Raw genomic sequence first — 23,274 nt, forward strand, 5'->3', positions numbered from 1 at the left:
AAGTTGTTTGGATGATTGGTTTGCAGTAAACATGGTATACCAAATTGGCTTCTAAATTTAGAGAAAGGTTGAGTCTCCTCTTATAATAATCGAGAAATAATAGAAGTATTAATGATAATGAAACTTCCATAATTAAAAAACTCAAATTCTGAAATAACAAGCAGAAATGAACATTAGTAGGTAGTAGCAACATAAACTGTAATTCTTGCAAATGGTTATTTTGAGCTCTTTTTATGGCATAATGCAACCTCCAAAATTCAATTTACTAAATGATAATATATGTTCCATATGTGTCATAATTAAGTTCCATAGTCTTTGGAGAATTTAGTACTATTAAACATAACAAAGATATTGGAAATAGTGCATAAAAGTCTAAGAATCATAAAAGAAAAAGTTGTTTTTAACAGGTGCTATGATTTCTATGTCTGATATTTGAAAAAATTTTAGAAAGTAGTATTAATTGTTATCCATATAAATGTATTCAAAGAAAAATCTTATTTATGTATAACAGGATTTGAGGATGAACTCTAGATTTTGAATACAGTAGACTCTGTATCCTTTCTTGGAGGTTTTTGAGGACCGATTTTTGGTAGTATCTCCTTGGCATAAAATGTTTTATGAAGTCCAGCTTCTCGAAGTGCTAACTCAAAACGAAGTCTAGGGTCAGAAATGATCTGTAGAAATAAAATGATTTAAATAAATAGCATTTCATTGAAGTAAATTTTATCACTTAGTTCTGTATTTCCCCAAGACGTGTAATTTGTTTTTGCTGGATAGATGACTAGATGACAGTAAATTCTGTGTATACAGTGACTATATTCTGGTTATTCTTACTGAAAATATCCAAACCTTTTTGACATTATCACTTTCCAGTATATCAGTGGTTTCCAACATAAGATGTACAGAATATTGTATACTAGATTAGTCAAAATAAAACATTAAAATTATTAAAAGATGGGATAAAAGAAGCTTACTTTCAGTACGATCATTGATTTGTTATTTATTGTTAGCTGGAATTATAAACAACCATTGATTAAAATAAACCTAAACCACAACCTTGTACATCTGTCTTTAAACAGACATTTTAATTTCTCCATCATTTGGAAATATGTAAATTAAGTTCAAACACATGGCCACTACTTGAAAAACAAAATCAATAGAACTTTTCTTCCAAGGCCGGATTTTATTTCAAGCAGAACTAGAAAATGCTTCCATCAATCTGACTCTAAGGGGTATAGACATATGAGTAGTTCAATTTCCCTTTTCATTTATAGCTGATTGGACATTATTCCTCCTTCTATGAATATTAATGTCAACAGACATTGTTTGCAATGATAAGAAGGTGGCCACGTATGGATTTCAGCTAATGAAACATTTTACATGAACTTGAAGTCCCCCTAGAGGATGGGATAATAAGCCGTTGAAAGCAACCCCTCCTTCAAGGAGCTCTTACACTAACAGAGGTAAAAAAATGTACACAGATAACTACAGTCCGTGGCAACACGTGACAGATGCTCCAAGAGTAGTAGAATACGGAGAGACATCTCCTGGTGCCAATGAGACTAGGATGGTCTCAGGTAAGGAGGACCACTTGAGCTAACTTTAAAGTTCAACTTACTCTTCTATAAAGCTGGGGATGGGGCTGGGGGAGGAAGAGAGATCAAGAAAGAAAGGCACAATCAAACTCAGAGACGAAATAGGTTAAGTTGGGATCGGGGTAATTTGGGTAGAGTACTTGGTACCATTGGGGAACACTGAAAAAGGACACTTCTAAGACTGGGACTTGAATTTTAAAGGCTTGAAGGCTATGCCAAGGAGTCTGGGGAGCTACTGAGGTTGTGTTTCTGTTTTCAGCATGGAACTAATATAATCATTGTTGTTGCATAAGAAGATGCATCTGATTACAAGTTCAGGATAAATTAAGGTGGCAGAGAAAGAAGAGACGGAGGCAGGGAGAGTGCTTAAGAGTCTACTACAATTGTCTAGACATGAAATAATAAATGCCTAAAATTGGCTGGTAGCAAGGAAGAGAGAACTGTCCAAAACACTATGAAGGGAAGAATCAATAGAACTTGGCAACTGATCAATACAGGGACTAGGGGCAACGATGCATATAAGTCAGGAATAACACTGAGATTTGTGTCTGAAAAGCAACGTATTTGAGCCTTAGACCTAGGTTTCTCCTCTTTTGCTCCACAAGAGTCTCCCTGGTCGCTCTCATCCACTTTGAAGGATTCATGCTCACCTGTGTGCTGTTGACGTCCTCATTATCTCCAGGATTCACCTTTTTTCCCCCCAGCTCCAGAACTGTGAGTTTTAAAATGTTTTCATAATTCTGTTTTTTTCAATACATATCAAGTGAAATGAAGATCTCCCTCACATACTGACCTCCATTTCCCCAATTCTCTTACCCAGAGAAAGCCCATCAGTTTCTTGTAAGTGTGTATTAGACATCTTCAACCTAAACCTGATATGAACAAAACAAATGCTCTCTCCCTAAGTCTGCTTTTCCTTCTGAACTCTTATATGGTTAATGGCAGCACCACCTAATGATTATAATTTACTGAATTACTACTAGGTGCCAGACAATATTCTAGGCAGTTGACATTTATTATACTAATCCTCACAAGAACCTTACAAATTATTGCTTTACAGATGAAGTAAACAAGACATAAAGATGTTAATAGCTTACACAAGTTCACACAGCCAGTAAATAGTGGATGTGGACTTCAATCCAAAATGCAGGCTCTTCTCAATATCACTCACTGCCTAGTTTAGAATCACCCTCACTTTCATTATCCCCCTCCTCTTCTCAGCCAGAGCCATCCATGGCCCTGCCAGGCCACCCTCCCCCGACTCCACGCCACTTCTATGAGGGCTCCACCATCTTAAAAGGACCTGACTCCACCTCCACCAATTTTCCATTCAGGACACACTGCTATAACATAAAGCTGATTATATAATTCACCTGCTTCAAAGTCTCACCTCTGCTCACAGGATAAAGGTCAAAAGTCTTAGCAAGTAAGATCTACTATACTTTTCACAGTCTGACCAGAATTTATGTTTCCAGTCTCATCCCCCAGCACCCACCCTTACCATGTACCTTACACTGAACACATACCGGTAAGGGCCTCTTTTCACCCTCTTCTGCTTGGTGAAGCACTTATTTCCTCAGCCCAGGTACCTGAAAGCTTTTCAGCTTCTGACTTCAATTCTTTGTAAACCCAACTGCCCTCCCCGCTTTGGCTTCTGGAGATACCCGTGCATTTTCTAATTAATCCCTCTCCCTACACCCACCCCTCCCCCCAATCCAGTTTTGCTGTTGTTTGTTTTTAACTTAAATTATCTGGAATGAATTCTGTTACTGCTGCCAAAATTCCTCAACTAAGATGGAGCTTAGTTTCCCCTTTTCCATTTCTCTGACTTCCCATTCAGGGTTGCCCGTTCATTCCCTTCCTCTTGCCGCTGCAGCCCTTAGCCGGAGGTGATATCACCCTAGTGGAGTTATTCCCATGCATGCTACTTTCCTTCCCAACCCAACTCCCCTGCTCACTTCCTCCACACAGGACAAGTTTATCTTGCTCAGGATGCAGCCCTGGCACCAGGCTCAGTGCCAGATACAGTATATGTTCCATAAATATTTGCCCAATATGTGAATTGTTCATCTTTTTATTCCCTAGCAAAGTATGCAGCGCATAAAAGAGGCACACTCGATTTGTCAGTGAGTGAATGGATGAAGTTTCCTGTTTTTTAAATAATTAAATAATAAGCATTTAGCTTTTCTTAGATTTGTAAAGTTAACAACTACTTTCTCCCTTAACTTCAGTGATATCCATTCATTCATATGTCCTGGCTCCTTCTCTTCCATCCATCCATCTAAAAAAACTTTTAAAAATCCTTTCTCAGTTATAGAAACAGATGAAAATGATTCAGAAGTTCCTAGAAACAGTTAAATAACCTCTTAATACCTTTTCCCACAGCAAATGTTTCATCATTAGCTCTGATACATTATCTTCTGTTCATTTTAATTTCAGAAAGCTTCCCTCTGCTTTGTCTTATCAGTATCATTAGTTGTTTCTTTAATAGGATTTATGTTATGCATATAAAAAATTCTGAATATGATAAATATTTAAACAAAATACAGTATTAACGCAACTTTAAAATTCTATAAAATTACTTTTTAGATTAAAATAATTTTCAATGACAGATAACATTTTCACATAAAGTGTTTTGTTCTATGGTCACCTATCAACTATTTTATATTAAGAATTGTTCAGTAATTATGTGCTCTCATTTAGAAATAAAAACTATGCTAATATGGATGGTATTTAAATGTAAATATTGAAAATAATTTGTAACCCAAAACACACACTTCTACAATTCTTATCATCATCATGGCTTTTGCATCAGTCGTGCTAATTTCCATAATTACCTGCTGTTCATTGTATGTATTCAATGTGAAGAGTGGCTTTTGAAGAATAAATTCTTCTTCGATTCCAATACCCATCCTCGCTTTTGATGCCATTGTGTCTGACATCATTCTAACAGGATCAAACTGAGCGACAATAGCAACCTAAAAGAAGAAAAAGCATGGCTACTTGGAACAAGATACAAGCACAATGCTTCTGGGCAACATTATTAATGTTAATGTCCATTAAAGTTAAGAAATTTTATTAAAGATTACATAATTACAGTTATGATTAAATTTAGATAAAAATTTCTTTTTGATCCAAAGTCAAGGGAAATTTTATATAGAAAACCCACATATTCAACCACCTTGAAAGTAACCAAAAGTAGAAAACATTAATTTTTAACCACTAGCAATCTACGGCCATGGTAACAACCCCATGAAGCTTTCTAGAAAGTTTAATCTGATCAAGCTGAATCTAGAGCATGTCATATATGGGTAAAGTCATGTGTGTTGTTGGCATTACTGAGCAAGACGGGTGAGTTTTCATTGTACCAGGCAACTAGATTTCCAGGGACTGTTAAAAACCATTGTTTCCCCTTCCACTGAAAAACCGCAGAGTCATTTCAACCCAAATGCCCTTGTCCTTTATGATAATTGAAATTGTTCAAACCTGTATCCTAATGAAAAGAAGCCACTAATTTTGTAAATTATAGGCAGCATTAATAACACCTGCCTGTTAATTCCTAAAATCAAGAATTAGCATTAAGAAAATGGCATTTTTAATGCCATTTAGAAATTGTAATGACATAACTGGGTGTTGAACATACTTTAATTATTATAGGTTTCCTAGCCAAAATGTCTTTTACTGTAGTTCTAAAACTGATTACAGATAACGGGCACAGATATTTCCTCTTTCAAAGGGCTCACAGATGGAAAGAATCCTAATCATATGGACTCTGTAGTTATCAAAATTATATTTTGAACAAGAATGTGTTTAGTAAGAGTGACATTAAGTTTTGTCTCCCGAAGGCCATGGTATATCATTATTTGCTAATGGTTGAATAATTTAAATTTTGTTGAATCTAAGATGACCAGGACTTAAATTCAAAGTATAGGAATATATTTCTATAATCTATTTTATAAAAGATGATATAACAGTTGTATGCATTTACACTTCCTCTATACTAAATATTTCATTTAACTAGACTTCCTTGGTTTGAATCCAGTTTGACATTTACTAGCTATGTGACTTTGGGGAACCTCTGGGCCTCCTCAGTTTTCTATGAAGTCGGAATAATAATAATTCCTACATCATAGGGTTGTGGTAGAGATTAAATGAGGTAAAACCTAAAAGCATTTAGAAGAGGGCTTTATACTTACTAAATATTCAAAAAATGTGAATGCACATTACTACAAACTTATGAAGTAGGTACTAGTATTATGATTCCCATTTTTCAGAGGAAGAAATGAAGCTCAGGGAGGTTAAAAGACCTAAGTTTCCTCTGCCAGTAAGTAGTGAACCAGGCTGTACCAGTTTTGAAGGACACCAGAGGCCAAGTTCTTCCCCAAGATTCTATACTGCCTTCACTGACAGAGAAGGGAAACCTGACAGTCATTTACTATCAGCTGGGAAATGGTGTCAATGAAGACTTTAGAGCTTGTGAGTTGAGCTAATCACTTTCAGGTTAAAAACTTTGAAAAATTACCAAGTAAAACTATTTTATCACATTTCCCAAGGTCTTAAATTCTTGCTCTTGCCGACTACTACCTTCAGAACTTTTGCCTACTTTTACGAGCCAAAGCAATGGGAGACTTTTATTTCTCCACAAAAACGGTATTTTTTAAAAGTGGTTTTTAACCTGTTTGTTGACTGTGGGGTGTTTCCAAACAGAGGTTCCTACCCTAGGGAGGATTATCTTGCTCAATCTCCACCATGTTTTTTCGAGGAGAATAAAATCCTTCGGCTAGATGCAGAGTTTCACTGCTGTACATGGATACTATTCAGCTTATAAACTAGAGGTAATATGGATGCATTTAAATCTTGGGAGAGCTATTTTAAAGGTGCTGATAAAATTATTTTAATATACTAAGAAACTGGAAATGGTTCAACATAAATCTAATTGCTCCCAGCAATGAACACCGGTGTCCCAATTTGGGGAAGTTACATTTTATATAGCAGATGTCATGAACTAAGCCCTAGTAATAATGTCATTAAGAGCACTTAGAAACATTTTTTTAAACCACCCATGAAATTTTCCAAATTAAAAACACCTGTTTCCTTAGGGCTTCTATTCGCTTCTCTCTCTCTGCTTCTTCAAGTGCTTCTTGAAGGGTCACTTCTTTTTTCTCCATCAAATGCTTTTTCAATAATTCTTGTCTATATTTAACCCTTTAAAAATAATGCACAGGAAAGTTAGGAAAACATCATGATAATGGAGATTACGTGGATAGGTGCATAAGGACAGAAGGCATCTCAGAAGTGACATCACTGTCATACTGTTTTTACTTGCTTTTGGTTGATTTCTCATATCAAAACAATAAAGGATGCTTGTAAAAATACAATTTACAATAATTCTAATAACAATCATAGAACTGCAGGTCATGGGGCAGGAAAACATGGGGTAAAATCCAATCTATCTCTTTCTTCATTAAAATCTTTGTATGAACTGTCAGCTGCCACAGCTGCATCTAATCCAACCCAACAGATGACAGCCGCACTCTTATTTCAGCCGTCTTCTGGTAAGTTCTAACACAATTTGAGATGTTAAAAAGGCTATATTACTGATTAAATATACATAATTTTAGAAACACTGGTAAATAAAATACTAGAATAATATGCCCAAAGTATCTCAATTACTAGACTTTAAACCAAACTCTATACTGTTATTCATAACTATGTGTGTGTGTGTGTGTGTGTGTGTGTGTGTGTGTTAAGAAACTTTGAAAATTGCACTTTGACTGTAGATGGCAGCAAAAACATGACTTTCCCTTAGCATTCTGTTTCCATCCCCCTTAACAGCAGATATTAAAACAGGGCATATTTAAATACCTGTTTTAAGACTCCCAGGTTCATTTGGGTCTCCTCGGCTGCCTTTTCAGGCAGCCTCCCTAACCATCTTCTTGCTCAAGCTATTCTTCTACTGAATTGTAGAGATAAGATTTGTCTTTTCAAAAACAGTAGGCATCTGGGTTCTCGAGGGAGTAGGTGGCCGTTGCCTCTGTCTTCCATCATTAACAGTTTAGATTTAACTTCCTCTATGGCATCAGTCACAAATGTGCTTCACCCTTAGCGTGCACACCTGCATTTTCCATGGATATCCCTTCGCTAGACCCTTTTTTATTCTGAATCCCGACATTTACTGAGGTGTTCACTAGGTACCAAGTCTTGTGCTAAGGGCTTTACCTCTTTTAGCTCAATTAGACTTCACATGTTGGGGTACCACTATTGATCCCATGTTAGGGTATCACTACTGATCCCATTTTAAAGATAAAGAAATGGAGGCAGAGACAAGTGACGTAAATTGTCCAAGCTCTCACACCCAGTAAATGGCAGAGCCTGAGGTCAAACCCAGGCAGACTGGCCCCAGGGCCCATGCCTACTCCTCACCCTCTCACCCCCATGCAACTAACCACTATGCTCTTCTCTCTTCTCCTCCTGACAGCTCCACTCACCTCACTGACTTATGAACACCTACTGTGTGCCAAACCCTGTGCTAGATATTGAAAGCACACTGAGAAAACGACTGTTCTTAAACAGTTTGTGGTTTAACAGAGACAAAGACAAGCCCAAGAACTAAACAAGGTATACAGTGTCTTCAGAGAGGTATAAATAAGGTCCACTGAGAATTCAGAGGAAGGTGCGATGACTACTTGCTGGGCTGTGAGAGAGACTGGTGAGCTTCAGCAAGAGCTCTTTAGAGGAGGCAGCATCTGAGCTGGGTCTGGAGGACTAGAATTTGCAGAGGCCAGGAGACACGGTGGCCGAGGTGGGGCAGAACAGGAGCCGGGATGGGGGTGAGTCCAGGGAGGCACTCGCACTCAGGGTCCTGCACGTGCGGCGCTGGCATCCAAGAGTGGGCGACTTCTTCAGTTTTGCACCCCCGGGGGCCTCACTTGCCCCACCTCGTCACAGCCCTGAGCAGGAAAGGGTTCACGGTGGCTAGAACAGAACAAGTGGATGAGCAATGACAGAGAGGCCCAGAAAAGCACTGGGGGGCTGAACCTGGTAGTTACATGGTCCCCTCAATGATTTTCTCCTGGGGAGGAAAACTCTTTAAAATCAGGTTGCTCCTGAGGCTGGCACTGAAGAAGGTGCTCTGAGAAAGGAGAGAAGGGAAGCAGGCAGCAGATGCTTTTCGAGGACAAAACCCAGAATGGGGTTTGGAAGGAAGATCCTAGGCTCCCTTGATGGCTGTGGCTGTTCTCCGCCATCATCTCCCATTTCAGGAGTCAGTACAGTCAGCTACATGGATGAAGGAATCTGCAGACCAGATTGCTCCCCTTCTTTGCCGCCTCTCTGTCATGGAAAACTCTATTTCTCTTTCCCTCCATTTTCACTAAGGCATGACACAACCTCCCTAATGAAGTTCTACTCAGTTTAAGCACTGAGTACAAGCTAAGTGAACTACTGTGAAGGTTCAATTAAAAGACACCCTGGGATTTGACAATTACCATATGTTAATTCTCAGAACTTTTGAAAAGTTTCTCTTCCTCAGGATGTATAGGTTGCTTTGTCTGCAGCAAAGTTTTGGCTGCTTTGTGGGAAAGTAACATTTGTTTTATTTAGAGGAGCTTGACTAGTGAGGAAGAGGTTGCAGAGTGAGGCATTTGAGGCTGCGTGGTAAAGAAAGCTGGCTCATGCTTTACTTTGAGGCTCACTCATTTCTTCAACAAAAATTTGAGCACCTCTCTGCATCAATCACTGTGCTAAGCACTGGAGATACGATTTCAACACAGGAGACACACTCCTGTCCTCACAGAAGTGACCATATAATGCCGATACAAAGACCCAGGCAATTATGACACAGGGGGACTCTTGCTCTGATGGGACAATGGGGCAGAGGTCATGGGAGAGGTACCTTTGCCAGACTTGGGGCATTCAGGGAAGCAACCAACAGGAAGTGGTCTGAATTTCAGATCTAAAAAGGGAGCAGGAATTCTCCAGATGGGGAGAGAATAGAAAGAATGTTCTAGGTAGAAAAAAAGAAATGGCAATATGAAGGCCCAGAAGGTGGGAGAGCACGGTACTTTTGAAGAACTGAAAAATATTTGGAATGACCAAAAATGAAAAAGGTAAGGTGAGGAGTGCCAAGAGCTGAGGCTGGGGAGGCAAGAGAGGCCAGACTGCGGGGGCTATGCAAGCGTGAGGGCTTTGATCAGGGCAATGGGATCAGAAAACTCTCTCCTATAATATGGAGGATGGATTGCAAGGAAGCAAGACCAGAGAGAATTATCCAGATGCAAGTTGATGGTTTCCTGAATTAGGGCAGGGGGAGGGGTGCTGGTAGGAGTTAGGGATAAGACATGGATTTAAAATTTATGTAGAAAATAAAATAAGTAGGACTCGTTAGTGTTTTTTATGAGAAGAGGGGAGAGGAAGTTAAGGTTTCTGTCTTGCATGATGAACAATGGCATCCCTCACTAAAACTGGGGACTTAGAGAAACCGGGAAGAGAAGGAATTAGGTTCAGTTTAGACACAGATCTGCCGTCATAAGATCTGGATGGGGATCTTTATCAATGGCATGGGATTGAGTCCGAGGGACAGATGGCACCAGACAGGAAGAGACTGTAGAGTAAGAAGAGAGGCAGGCCTTGCATTGGTTCCCAAGGAAACAACTTTTTTTCCTTCTTTTCTATATATATTTTCAGTATTTATAAATTTTATATCATTCATTCATTCGTTGGCTGGGCGCCCACTCTGTGCCAAGCACCGTTCTAGGGTGGGTGATCCCTGCTGATTAAAACAAAAAAACCTGCTCTCATAGAGTTTAAATTCTAGACATATATATTTATTCATCTATTTAGAAGTTTAATTTCTTCTCAAAAGGCGGGGGATATTATCAGTTTAATTTCCCCACTCTGCTACAACCCAAGGAAGCAACTTTTAAGAAAGGGGCAGAAGAGGAGGAAACTAGGAGAATTAGGAGAAATGGTGGCAAAGAAGCGAAGGAAGATGGGAACAGCAATGTCACATGCTACAAATCAGTTATAATCTAAGATAATCATTGGATTAAATAACAGGGAGCCATTGGCGACCTCGGCATTAGAGAGGTGGCTGAAGAATTAGCGGGAGATAAGGAAGTAAGAGGGAGCAGAGACAACCCCTTCAGTAAGACTGATGCCAACGGGGAGGAGAGAGGCAGGGCAGTGCTGGTGGTAGCTGATCACAGTTGCATTGGCTCCAAAGTGATGATCAAGATAACTCAGACTACCATGAAGATTAGCCAAGGGAAGATTTCAGGAAACAGACACACTCAAATTCTTCATTCTTAGAGATGTTATCGTTTAAACACAAATAATAATTCACTGTAAAGGGGGAAGCTCTTGGTACATCTTTCTTTTCCCAGTCTGGATAGAAAAATGTCTTTGCCTAAAGAGAAGTGATGCAGAAAAACTCCTGGGAGAAAGCCAAATACTCACATATTCATGGGGAAAGAAAATAGCAACACAGTAAAGTCAATCATTTGGAAAATTTTCCACATAAATACCTTCAGCCATTTGAGGTAGCAGCTTTTCTCCAAATTAAACTGTTCTATGAAAGTCAATGTCAGGAAGTGGCAAAACTCAATAGTCTTTAAGCTCTGCACTGAATTCCCAAACAGGAATCCTAGGTTCTTCTCTCAGTCTGCTTTATGCTCCTTGAGTTGACAAAGGTTGAGAGTGCGGCAGAGGAGGCCTTTTCCACTCCTCTTGGGGGAGGAGAAGCATCATATTGTTCAAAAGCAACAGCTGCTGCAGAATCAGGCACAGCATTAACAATAATCTAAAAAGGATTTTGTTTAAGCCTCTGGACCTGAGTGTAGTTGAAGGGACAAGAAGCTTTCATGTAGAAATGGAGAATTTATGTATAATTTTGGATAATTTTTATGTGTGTATTGCACTCTAAGAGATGAGTATACAAATGCAAATGGTTTGGAAACACCATGAACTTCAGTAACAGCCTCCCTTTGCTTTAGTGAAACTTCAGTAAGAATTGGGCAAAATATTAAGTACAAAATCTTGACCTCCCTCCTATCTGGAGACACAGGTAACTTCAGTCTAAAAGGAAGCTACAGCAAACAAGAGGGGAAAAAAGACTTCAGAATAATTGCTGATAGTGGGAGGTTCTACAGTTTTTGTTTGTTTTTTTAAAACTTAAGCAGTAAATAAAACAGCATTAACAACACATCTTAATTCGATTACTCTAACCAGTATGGAACTCCCATCAAAAATGTTTCAGGGAAGTAATTTGCCCTACTGAATTAGAGGCAGTTTCTAAACAAATCTGCTACTTCATTTTTAGGTGATGTGGCTTACTCAACATTGAACAAGAAATCTTTAACAGGCACACGCTGGAGGTGCTATTGCCACAGGGGTTTGAGCAGCAGCAGGGTGGTGAACCTGCTTCTGCCTGCTGGGAAATCCAGTTTAGGCTTAAACCCCACTCAGAAAGTTGTTTTGCCCACCAAGCAAAGAGAACCCCTCCGTGAGCTCTAGGGAACTCCAACAGGGAAGAGTGCGCAGATCAAAACATAGGCAGGCCAGGTGGCAGCACCTGTCCAAAGGTGGAGGCCTGGGGGAGAGGAGGTGGAGAATCCAGCCCAGAGAAAAGAAGGGAGATAACATAACCAGTGCCGGTATCGCGCCTCTAACGATCCGGGTGATGAGACTCGACTCAGTGGGTGTTCTGGCTAAGGGCATAAGCAGAGACCAGTTCCTGCAAATGTAATGTGAACCCTGATACAAAGCAGTGACATCCTGGTACAGATCAGCATGGGACAAGAACAAAGAGGATTCACAGAGAACCCACAGAACCACAAGGAGATGAACTCACGCCAACCCCAGAAAAAGACACTATTCTTCTAGCTCAGAGTGCTTACTGGTTCCTTTGTGCGGTGTAAAGGCAAGTTCCTATTGGAACTCCAGTCTTTAATTGATTAATTCAATTAGTCAACAGAGTTACTTGAGCACTTACTATGTGCCAAGCACTGCCCCAGGTGCTCAGGATAACAATAGTGAAAAATAAAAACCAGACAAGATCCCCCCTCTTAAATCTTACGTTATTTGTGGTTTATTCTATATAAGCATGCTTAAATTAACATCCTAGTAAAATACATAAAATTGTTTTAATAAATTATTTTTGAATTTATCACAAAGTCCTAAATTAAAGAGCTCCTTCTTATATTGCTCTAAAGCGACAGTTCTCAACTGTGACTATCATTGGAATTATCGGAACTTAGAAAAAGTTCTGATGCCAGGGCCCCACACCACTCTAATTACATCACAATCTGGTTCGGGGGCTCCAGCATTGGTATTTTGTTAAAAGTTCCCCAGGTGATTCTAATGAGCAGTCTGGTCTGAGTGCAGCACCACCTGGCCCCTTGGGTCCCTAATTTGCGCTAATGTCAGGATCACCTGGAGGGCTTGTTGAAGCGCAGATTGCTTGACTGCCTCCAGAGTTTCTGATCCAGAAGTAGTGAGGCGGGGTCTGAAAATCTGCATTTCTAAGAAGTTTCCAGGTGATGCTGGTTCTGCTGGTCTGGGGACCACACTTTGAGAACTACAGCAAAGATAAATATTTTGATTAGAGGGACTCTACCTGCCTACTGTTATCAAGACAAAACCAGATACAAATTACTACCCAGATAGGGCTTCTTATTTATGGTTGCATGTGCTAAACAGTTATATGCCTCAGGATTGACCCACACTAGAAGTTCCTGCTCTCATGCTACTGACGTTCAAGAGCAGAATCTTTAATTTGTGTCATATTTTAGATTCCACATATAAGTGATGTCATATTCCACTGTATATATATACCACATGTTCTTTATCTATGAAACAGAAACAGACTCACAGACATAGAGAACAGGCTTGTGGTTTCCAAGCAGGCGTGAGGATGGCGGAGGGTTGGATTGGGAGTTTGGGATTAGCAGATGCAAACTATTATATAGAGAATGAATAAACAACAAGGTCCTAGTGTATAGCACAGGGAACTATATTCAATGTCCTGTGATAAACCGTAATGGAAAAGAATATGAAAAAGAATGTTTATGTATGACTGAATCACTTTGGTGTACACCAGAAACTAACACAACGTTGTAAATTAAGGGTACTTCAATTTAAAAAAAAAAAAAGAGCAGAATCTTTCAACCCCATCCCACCCCCATGACTCTAACACATATGGATGACAGGTTCCCTCAGTGACAGTGGTCCGCCCCGGCTTGGGTCAGTGTCAGTGATGGGTAGTTGCAACAACGGCTGTTACTGAACCTCTTTCTTTCCCTCCAATGGACAAAACACTGGTGTATCCTGATGACAGTTGAAAATCTCAGACTCCTGGTGATATTTAAAGGGTCTGTTCAGTAAAATCAAAGAAGGAAGTAACAACTTGAAAGCACTTCAGCTATGAGCCACTTCCCTTGGGAATAGTTCTTGCAACTCCAGGGGGGTAAATATTTTTCATGCTGGAAGTGAAAACCCATAAATAAGAGTCATGTACATTTTCCTGTTGGTTGTAATCAGTTCCAACCTAGCCACCTGTGTTCACTTGAGTTAGAAATGCAGAGATATAAACAGCTGTGAAACAAGGACTTAAACCTGGGAATCCAGAATATAGGACAAGATGTGAGGAGAGGGTTACTGAAAGAATGTTGCAAATATCATATTAGCCCTTGCCTCAAGTTAGTGCAGAAAGACATTTCTGCCACATTTATCCTCCTCTTTTCGAACTACTCCTAACCCTTTCCATCTAGTTTTCAGTAATCCTTTTATATCCTCACATAGCCTCAAAAATTTCCTAGAATACTCCTTTCCAATAGCATTTCAAGTAGGGTACAAGAAATAAAAGATGCATTGTCTATCGGGAATTAAAAACAATAATAAAAGCCTGTCTTCTTTTTTCTTTTTAATCACCATGCATCAGCAACTCTAAACAAAGTTAGTGATAAAAACTCCCTCCACTGGAGCATGCAGCCCCATCTCACTGACTCTCGGCTGCTCCTTTCAAATGTTTCCCTTAACTGAAAACCAGTGCTTCCCAGGTGATCCTACTTCCATTGTTACCCTTTTACAATGAATGGTGAGGGAAGAAGGCTAGCATTTTCCTGGCTCTCCAACAATTCCAGAAAAGTTTTATCCATTGACTTGGGTTAGACCATCCTCTTTCTAATAGGGTTCTTGGGATCAACTACTGGCTTCCCAGGTCACTGCCCGACATTTCCTGAGGGTTATTCAAAACTCCACTCTTACAGTTCCTTGATTCCCCACCAGCATTTGCTTCTCCCCTGCTTCAACAGCCCACTCCTTAGACCAAACTTGGAGCTTGGCATCACCTGTTGAAACTGGGTAATCATTATCAAATCCATTTCACCTGCCTTCACTAATCAAGGTCATTTTAAGACTTGCATGTTCTCCAAGCTGCACGGAGCCTATACAATAAGATGTTTACCTGAGTTGTTTTCCGGGAACTAGGAGTCAGGTGTGTCTAGCTCGAGCTGAGCTGGTTAAGACTGGGGACCACCAACCCTCCAACTGAGCATGCACGAGTGTCCACTAGGTGACCTTTTGATGTCAGAGAGCTGAAAACTCCACCCTCAGATCGTGCTAAGCATCTCCATTTTTGAACATGAAAGGCCTGGAGCTTAGTTACATGTGAGCAGAACGATGATTGCTACACCTTTTTCCAACCAACTTTCCCCATGCTCCCTACACCTCAGACCATCCTGCTGCTTTATTCTTTATCCCACAAATACCCGGAGCCCCTTGCCTCTGGGGAGGGGGCTCTGAGACTTGTTCTCCTGTCTCCTTACTTGGCTGCTTAGCTAATAAACGCTCTCTTTGCTGCACACCTCTGGCTTCTCAGCGTTTTGCCTTGCTGCCTGTCAGGCAAAACGAACCTGGTCTGAGAACACCATTTCCCTGCCAAAATTTTACACTGAGGGATTCTGTTCTGACTCCAATCTCTAGGGTCACCACATATACTGATGAAGGCTGCATGCTGCATAACTCTAGGAATGGACTGCCTTCCAACCTCCTATCCTTTTTATGTTCACTCATTTAACCTTACTCAACCTGCTACTACTTTAGCTTATCAGGCTCTCCATTTCTCAACAATATTTATGAACTATGAACTTTGTGCCAGGAACTGGGCTAGGTCTTTCCCTCATGTAGTTTACTGTCATTCTGCCTCTTCCTTTTCTCCCAGGCTATGAAGCACAATCAGATTTTACTTAATTCTCTCTCCAGCTTTGGATCGATGGGCCTATCTCTTCAAAGGTATTATGATTAATATTCTTTTATTGTCTTCTTTTCTTTCCACATCTGCTCTGACAATTTCCAACCCTCATTCTTTATTGAATTTATTATATATTTGTGAGGATTGAACCTTACCTAGACATTTAACACTCCTCCAGAATGATTTTATTTACCCCAGCTGCTTGATAGTCTCCCTCTTAGCAGAGAACCTCACCTCCTACTTTACTGAAAAGAAAAGGCCATAAGCGTTCACTTTCCCTACCATGCTTTGTTCACTTCCAATCTTGTCAGGACTCATCTTTATTCATCCTTTCCTCCTTAAACCTGGGCTTTTAATCCCATAAACCTAGTTGTCTCTAGGTCCTTGCTCCAGAAGTGAATCTTTTCCTTTCCTATTTCTTCAGTCTTTCTCCCCTCCATGGTTCCTTTTCTTCTGCATACAAACTTCTTCAAATGGGGAAAATACATATCTTTCAACTCTCTCTTTTCAGCTACCATCCTCTTTTTCCCTTTCCGGCAAAATTTCTTAAATGGAGTAGCCATACTTTGTCTCTAATTCTTTGTGTCTGATTTAGTCCAAAACCCCCTGCAATCTGGCCTCTGACCTTTCCACTCTGTGGAAACTGCTCTCCCCAATGTCTCCAACTCAGAGCCTTCTTTTAAAGCTCCTCTGACTTGACTTAACAATGCCTGGTACTGATGACCACCTCCTTCATGAATGCACATCCTATTTCTGACTGCTTTTCCTCATATTTTACTGGCTCCTCCTCATCTGTCCACCCAAGTTTCCAACACAAATCCTCTTTTTAAATCCACAATTTAAAAACATTGTCTGGGAAATATGACTTCAGCTACAATCAAGGCATGAATAGCTGCAGCCTCCAACTACTTCAAAGCCCCAAGTCCTTTAATCTTTTATTTTTTCTCTATGTAATTTCAGGATTGACTTCAGTTAAGTCCCTCAAATGTAACTATATTACAGTGATAGTTAAATGCAGAGCTTCTGCCTTAATGGGCATTTGAGCTTGGTATAGTGTTGACATCCTTTTGTGAAAACTTAGGAACAAACCTAATGACACACGGCTAAGTAGAAGTCTGGAATTTCTCCCCAGATCCTCTTAGAAATGAACCACCGTGGCATCATGGGTACCATGGACAGGGCCGAGATTCTGCCTAGCCAATTATTTTGGGTTCGCTCTAATCCAAAGGCTGAGACTTATGTTCCCAATGTTTAATACCTTATAACATGGCTGCAACAATTTTAGCCTGAAATATTTATAGTACAGTTAGTCACTTCAGCTACTTAAAAATCACAGAATGTATAACTTTGAGCAATACAACTTCTTGGAACCAAGAAAATTTTTTATGTGCTTAAACAACTGACTGGGCACACAACATTTGGGATTACTAGCTATAAACCATTTTATAAATAGGAGATATCTTCCAAAAATAATGACTTTAATATTAGAAGAGTTGATTTTTTTAATCCCTGCTTTCTGATAGTAATTGTATAGGGCTACTGCTTATAATGGCCAAATTAGATTATAATAATTAGACCACACTGTGGTAAACACCTGTTGTTTTTTTAGCCTCTAGCATCAACCTAGTAACACCAATCCCCTTCAAACTGCCTCACCTCATTCCACGTAGGTCTGTTGAAGCTTGTAATCAAGAATCCCCCCCCCCCTTTCCTCGTATTAGGGGTTTACATGTGACCAGATATGGTTATAGTAGTGTATTACAAATAGGACCACAGTGATTGGCCCTCAGTGAGCACGTGAATTCAGCTGAGCCAATTGGAATCTTTCCCTGGGGATTTATATATGGATATTGAAGAAGAAAAGTTTTCTCTTCTCTCTGAAGTTACTAACCTTGAATCATGTGATTAACCCTGGAGCTTCCTGTAGCCATGCCTCCCTCTCCTTCTGCCCCCAGAAGCCCAGACACATGAGGAAGTCCATTTCAATGCGCAAACAGGTACAGAATAAATAAGTAGAGAGTGAGAGGAACCTGAAGATGCCATCTGAGTCCCTGAGGCAAGACTCACTTCTGGATTTCCATTCACGTGAATCAATCCATTCTCTTTTCTGCCTAAGCCAGTTTGAGTTAGGTTTCTCTCAGTTGCTTCTGAGGAATCCTGACTAATAAACATATCTTCTATGTATAAGGGAACACTTACCTTTTTTACTCTCTCTAACAGGGGAGCACATACAGAGCTGTTCCAAGTAGTAATCAGTTCATTTCCCAAACTGATGGCCCATGGAATGTTAAGATCCCACAGGATGAAGATGGCGGAAGAGTAAGACGCGGAGATCACCTTCCTCCCCACAGATACATGAGAAATACATCTACACGTGGAACTGCTCCTACAGAACACCCACTGAACGCGGGCAGAAGACGTCAGACCTCCCAAAAGGCAAGAAAATCCCCACGTACTTGGGTAGGGCAAAAGAAAAAAGAAATAACAGAGACAAAAGAATAGGGACGGGACCTGCACCAGTGGGAGGGAGCTGTGAAGGAGGAAAGGTTTCCACACACTAGGAAGCCCCTTCGCGGGCAGAGACTGCGGGTAGCAGAGGGGGGAAGCTTCGGAGCCACGGAGGAGAGCGCAGCCACAGTGGTGCGGAGGGCAAAGCGGAGATTCCCGCACAGAGGAGCGGTGCCGACCAGCACTCACCAGCCCGAGAGGCTTGTCTGCTCAGCCGCCGGGGCGGGCGGGGCCTGGGAGCTGGGGCTCGGGCTTCGGTGCTAGCCGGGAGGGAGTCCGGGAAAGAGACTGCAGCTGCCAAAGAGGCAAGAGAATTTTTCTTGCCTCTTTGTTTCGCGGCGCGCAAGGAGAGGGGATTCAGAGCGCCGCCTAAACGAGCTCCAGAGACGGGCGCGAGCCGCGGCTATCAGCGCGGATCCCACAGCAACAGGGACGCAGAGGGAAAAACGGAGAGATTCCCGCACAGAGGCTCTGCGCCGAGCAGCACTCAGCAGCCCGAGAGGCTTGTCTGCTCACCCGCCGGGGCGGGCGGGGGCTGGGAGCTGAGGCGCGGGTTTCGGTCTGATCCCAGGGAGAGGACTGGGGTTGGCTGTGGGAACACAGCCTGAAGGGTCTAGCGCACCACAACTAGCTGGGAGGGTGCACGAGAAAAAGTCTGCAGCTGCCGAAGAGGCAGGAGACTTTTTCTTGCCTCTTTGTTTCGCGGCGTGCAAGGAGAGGGGATTCAGAGCGCCACTTAAACGAACTCCAGAGACGGGCGCGAGCCGCGGCTATCAGCGCGGACCCCAGAGACGGGCATGAGACGCTAAGGCTGCTGCTGCCGCCACCAAACAGCCTGTGGGCGAGCACAGGTCATTCTCCACACCGCCCCTCCTGGGAGCCTGTGCAGCCCGCCACGGCCAGGCTCCCGTAATCCGGGGACAACTTCCCCGGGAGAGCGCACGGCGCGCCTCAGGCTGCTGCAACGTCACGCCGGCTTCTGCCGCCGCAGGCTCGCCCCGCCTCCTCCGTACCGCTCCCTCCCCCCGGCCTGACTGAGCCGGAGCCCCCAAATCAGCTGCTCCTTTAACCCCGTTCTGTCTGGGCGGGGAACAGACGCCCTCAGGGGACCTACATGCAGAGGCGGGTCCAAATCCAAAGCTGAACCCCGGGAGCTGTACGAACAAAGAAGAGAAAGGGAAATCTCTCCCAGCAGCCTCAGAAGCAGCGGATTAAAGCTCCACAAACAACTTGATGTGCCTGCATCTGTTGAATACCTGAATAGACAACGAATCATCCCAAATTTAGGAGATGGACTTTGGGAGCAGGATATATTAACTTTTCCCCTTCTCCTTTTTTTTGTGAGTGTAGATGTGTATGCTTCTGGGTGAGATTTTGTCTGTATAGCTTTGCTCTCACCGTTAGTCCTAGGGTTAGGTCCGTCCGTTTTTTGTTTTTTTTTTTTTTTGGCTTAAAAAAATTTTTTTTCTTTTTCTTTTCCCTAATAAATGTTTTCTTAATAATTTTTTCCTTATTTTCTATTTTTAAAAAAAATTTTAATAAGTTTTTTCATATTTTTTATTTTAAAAAATTAAAAAATTTTTTTTTTCTTAATAAATTTTTTCTAAATAATTTTTCTCTTATTTTTAGTATAAAAAATTAATAAATCTATTTTTAAAAATTAAAAAAAATTTTTTTTCTTAATAAATTTACTCTTAATAATTTTTTTTCTTATTTTTTATTATAATTGCTTTATTTTATTTTATTTTATCCTCTTTTTTTCTTTCTTTCCATTTTTTCTCCCTTTTATTCTGAGCCGTGTGGATGAAAGGCTCTTGGTGCTCCAGCCAGGCATCAGGGCTGTGCCTCTGAGGTGGGAGAGCCAACTTCAGGACACTGGTCCACAAGAGACCTCCCAGCTCCACGTAATACCAAACGGCGAAAATCTCTCACAGATCTCCATCTCAACATCAAGACCCAGCTTCACTCAACGACCAGCAAGCTACAGTGCTGGACACCCTATGCCAAACAACTAGCAAGAGAGGAACACAGCCCCATCCATTAACAGAGAGGCTGCCTAAAATCATAATAAGGCCACAGACACCCCAAAACACACCACCAGACGTGGACGAACCCACCAGAAAGACAACATCCAGCCTCATCCACCAGAACACAGGCACTAGTTCCCTCCACCAGGAAACGTACACAACCCACTGAACCAACCTTAGCCACTGGGGACAGATACCAAAAACAACGGGAACTACGAACCTGCAGCCTGTGAAAAGGAGACCCCAAACACAGTAAGATAAGCAAAATGAGAAGACAGAAAAACACACAGCAGATGAAGGAGCAGGGTCAAAACACACCAGACCTAACAAATGAAGAGGAAATAGGTAGTCTACCTGAAAAAGAATTCAGAATAATGATAGTAAGGATGATCCAAAGTCTTGGAAATAGAATAGACAAAATGCAAGAAACATTTAACAAGGACGTAGAAGAACTAAAGAGGAACCAAGAAACGATGACAAGCACAATAAATGAAATTAAAAATACTCTAGATGGGATCAATAGCAGAATAACTGAGGCAGAAGAACGGATAAGTGACCTGGAAGATAAAATGGTGGAAATAACTACTGCAGACCAGAATAAAGAAAAAAGAATGAAAAGAACTGAGGACAGTCTCAGAGACCTCTGGGACAACATTAAACGCACCAACATTCGAATCATAGGGGTCCCAGAAGAAGAAGAGAAAAAGAAAGGGACTGAGAAAATATTTGAAGAGATTATAGTTGAAAACTTCCCTAATATGGGAAAGGAAATAGTTAATCAAGTCCTGGAAGCACAGAGAGTCCCATACAGGATAAATCCAAGGAGAAACACACCAAGACACATATTAATCAAACTATCAAAAATTAAATATAAAGAAAACATATTAAAAGCAGCAAGGGAAAAACAACAGATAACACACAAGGGCATCCCCATAAGGTTAACAGCTGATCTTTCAGCAGAAACGCTGCAAGCCAGAAGGGAGTGGCAGGATATACTTAAAGTGATGAAGGAGAAAAACCTACAACCAAGATTACTCTACCCAGCAAGGATCTCATTCAGATTTGATGGAGAAATTAAAACCTTTACAGACAAGCAAAAGCTGAGAGAGTTCAGCACCACCAAACCAGCTTTACAACAAATGCTAAAGGAACTTCTCTAGGCAAGAAACACAAGAGAAGGAAAACACCTACAATAACAAACCCAAAACATTTAAGAAAATGGGAATAGGAACATACATATCGATAATTACCTTAAATGTAAATGGATTAAATGCTCCCACCAAAAGACACAGACTGGCTGAATGGATACAAAAACAAGACCCATATATATGCTGTCTACAAGAGACCCACTTCAGACCTAGAGACACATACAGACTGAAAGTGAGGGGATGGAAAAAGATATTCCATGCAAATGGAAATCAAAAGAAAGCTGGAGTAGCAATTCTCATATCAGACAAAATAGACTTTAAAATAAAGACAATTACAAGAGACAAAGACGGACACTATATAATGATCAAGGGATCGATCCAAGAGGAAGGTATAACAATTGTAAATATTTATGCACCCAACATAGGAGCACCTCAATACATAAGGCAAATACTAACAGCCATAAAAGGGGAAATCGACAGTAACACAATCATAGTAGGGGACTTTAACACCCCACTTTCACCAATGGACAGATCATCCAAAATGAAAATAAATAAGGAAACACAAGCTTTAAATGATACATTAAACAAGATGGACTTAATTGATATTTATAGGACATTCCACCCAAAAACAACAGAATACACATTTTTCTCAAGTGCTCATGGAACATTCTCCAGGATAGATCATATCTTGGGTCACAAATCAAGCCTTGGTAAATTTAAAAAAATTGAAATCGTATCAAGTATCTTTTCCGACCACAACGCTATGAGACTAGATATCAATTACAGGAAAAGATCTGTAAAAAATACAAACACATGGAGGCTACACAATACACTACTTAATAACGAAGTGATCACTGAAGAAATCAAAGGGGAAATCAAAAAATACCTAGAAACAAATGACAATGGAGACACGACGATCCAAAACCTATGGGATGCAGCAAAAGCAGTTCTAAGAGGGAAGTTTATAGCAATACAAGCCTACATCAAGAAACAGGAAACATCTCGAATAAACAACCTAACCTTGCACCTAAAGCAATTAGAGAAAGAAGAACAAAAAAACCCCAAAGCTAGCAGAAGGAAAGAAATCATAAAGATCAGATCAGAAATAAATGAAAAAGAAATGAAGGAAACAATAGCAAAACTCAATGAAACTAAAAGCTGGTTCTTTGAGAAGATAAACAAAATTGATAAACCATTAGCCAGACTCATCAAGAGAAAAAAGTAGAAGACTCAAATTAATAGAATTAGAAATGAAAAAGGAGAAGTAACCACTGACACTGCAGAAATACAAACGATCATAAGAGATTACTACAAGCAACTCTATGCTAATAAAATGGACAACCTGGAAGAAATGGACAGATTCTTAGAAATGCACAACCTGCCGAGACTGAACCAGGAAGAAATAGAAAATATGAACAGACCAATCACAAGCACTGAAATTGAAACTGTGATTAAAAATCTTCCAACACACAAAAGCCCAGGACCAGATGGCTTCACAGGCGAATTCTATCAAACATTTAGAGAAGAGCTAACACCTATCCTTCTCAAACTCTTCCAAAATATTGCAGAGGGAGGAACACTCCCCAACTCATTCTACGAGGCCACCATCACCCTGATACCAAAACCAGGCAAAGATGTCACAAAGAAAGAAAACTACAGGCCAATATCACTGATGAACATAGATGCAAAAATCCTCAACAAAATACTAGCAAACAGAATCCAACAGCACATTAAAAGGATCATACACC

General features: G+C 40.7%; 1 protein-coding gene across 1 annotated transcript in view; it reads right to left on the reverse strand.

Moving 5' to 3' along the window:
* Window positions 1-527: 527 nt before the first annotated feature.
* The window catches only part of CCDC148 (coiled-coil domain containing 148), a 265,897-nt gene continuing 243,150 nt past the window's right edge, over window positions 528-23,274 (reverse strand). The window contains exons 13-15 of the mRNA XM_061184011.1: window positions 6,683-6,800; window positions 4,433-4,573; window positions 528-674 (exon numbers count right to left, since the gene is read on the reverse strand). Of these exons, the coding sequence (XP_061039994.1) occupies window positions 528-674; window positions 4,433-4,573; window positions 6,683-6,800 (406 nt within the window). The remainder of the gene's footprint in view (window positions 675-4,432; window positions 4,574-6,682; window positions 6,801-23,274) is intronic.

This window comes from Eubalaena glacialis, chromosome 1 (genome assembly GCF_028564815.1).
Source record: "Eubalaena glacialis isolate mEubGla1 chromosome 1, mEubGla1.1.hap2.+ XY, whole genome shotgun sequence".
Classification (NCBI taxonomy): Eukaryota; Metazoa; Chordata; class Mammalia; order Artiodactyla; family Balaenidae; genus Eubalaena; species Eubalaena glacialis.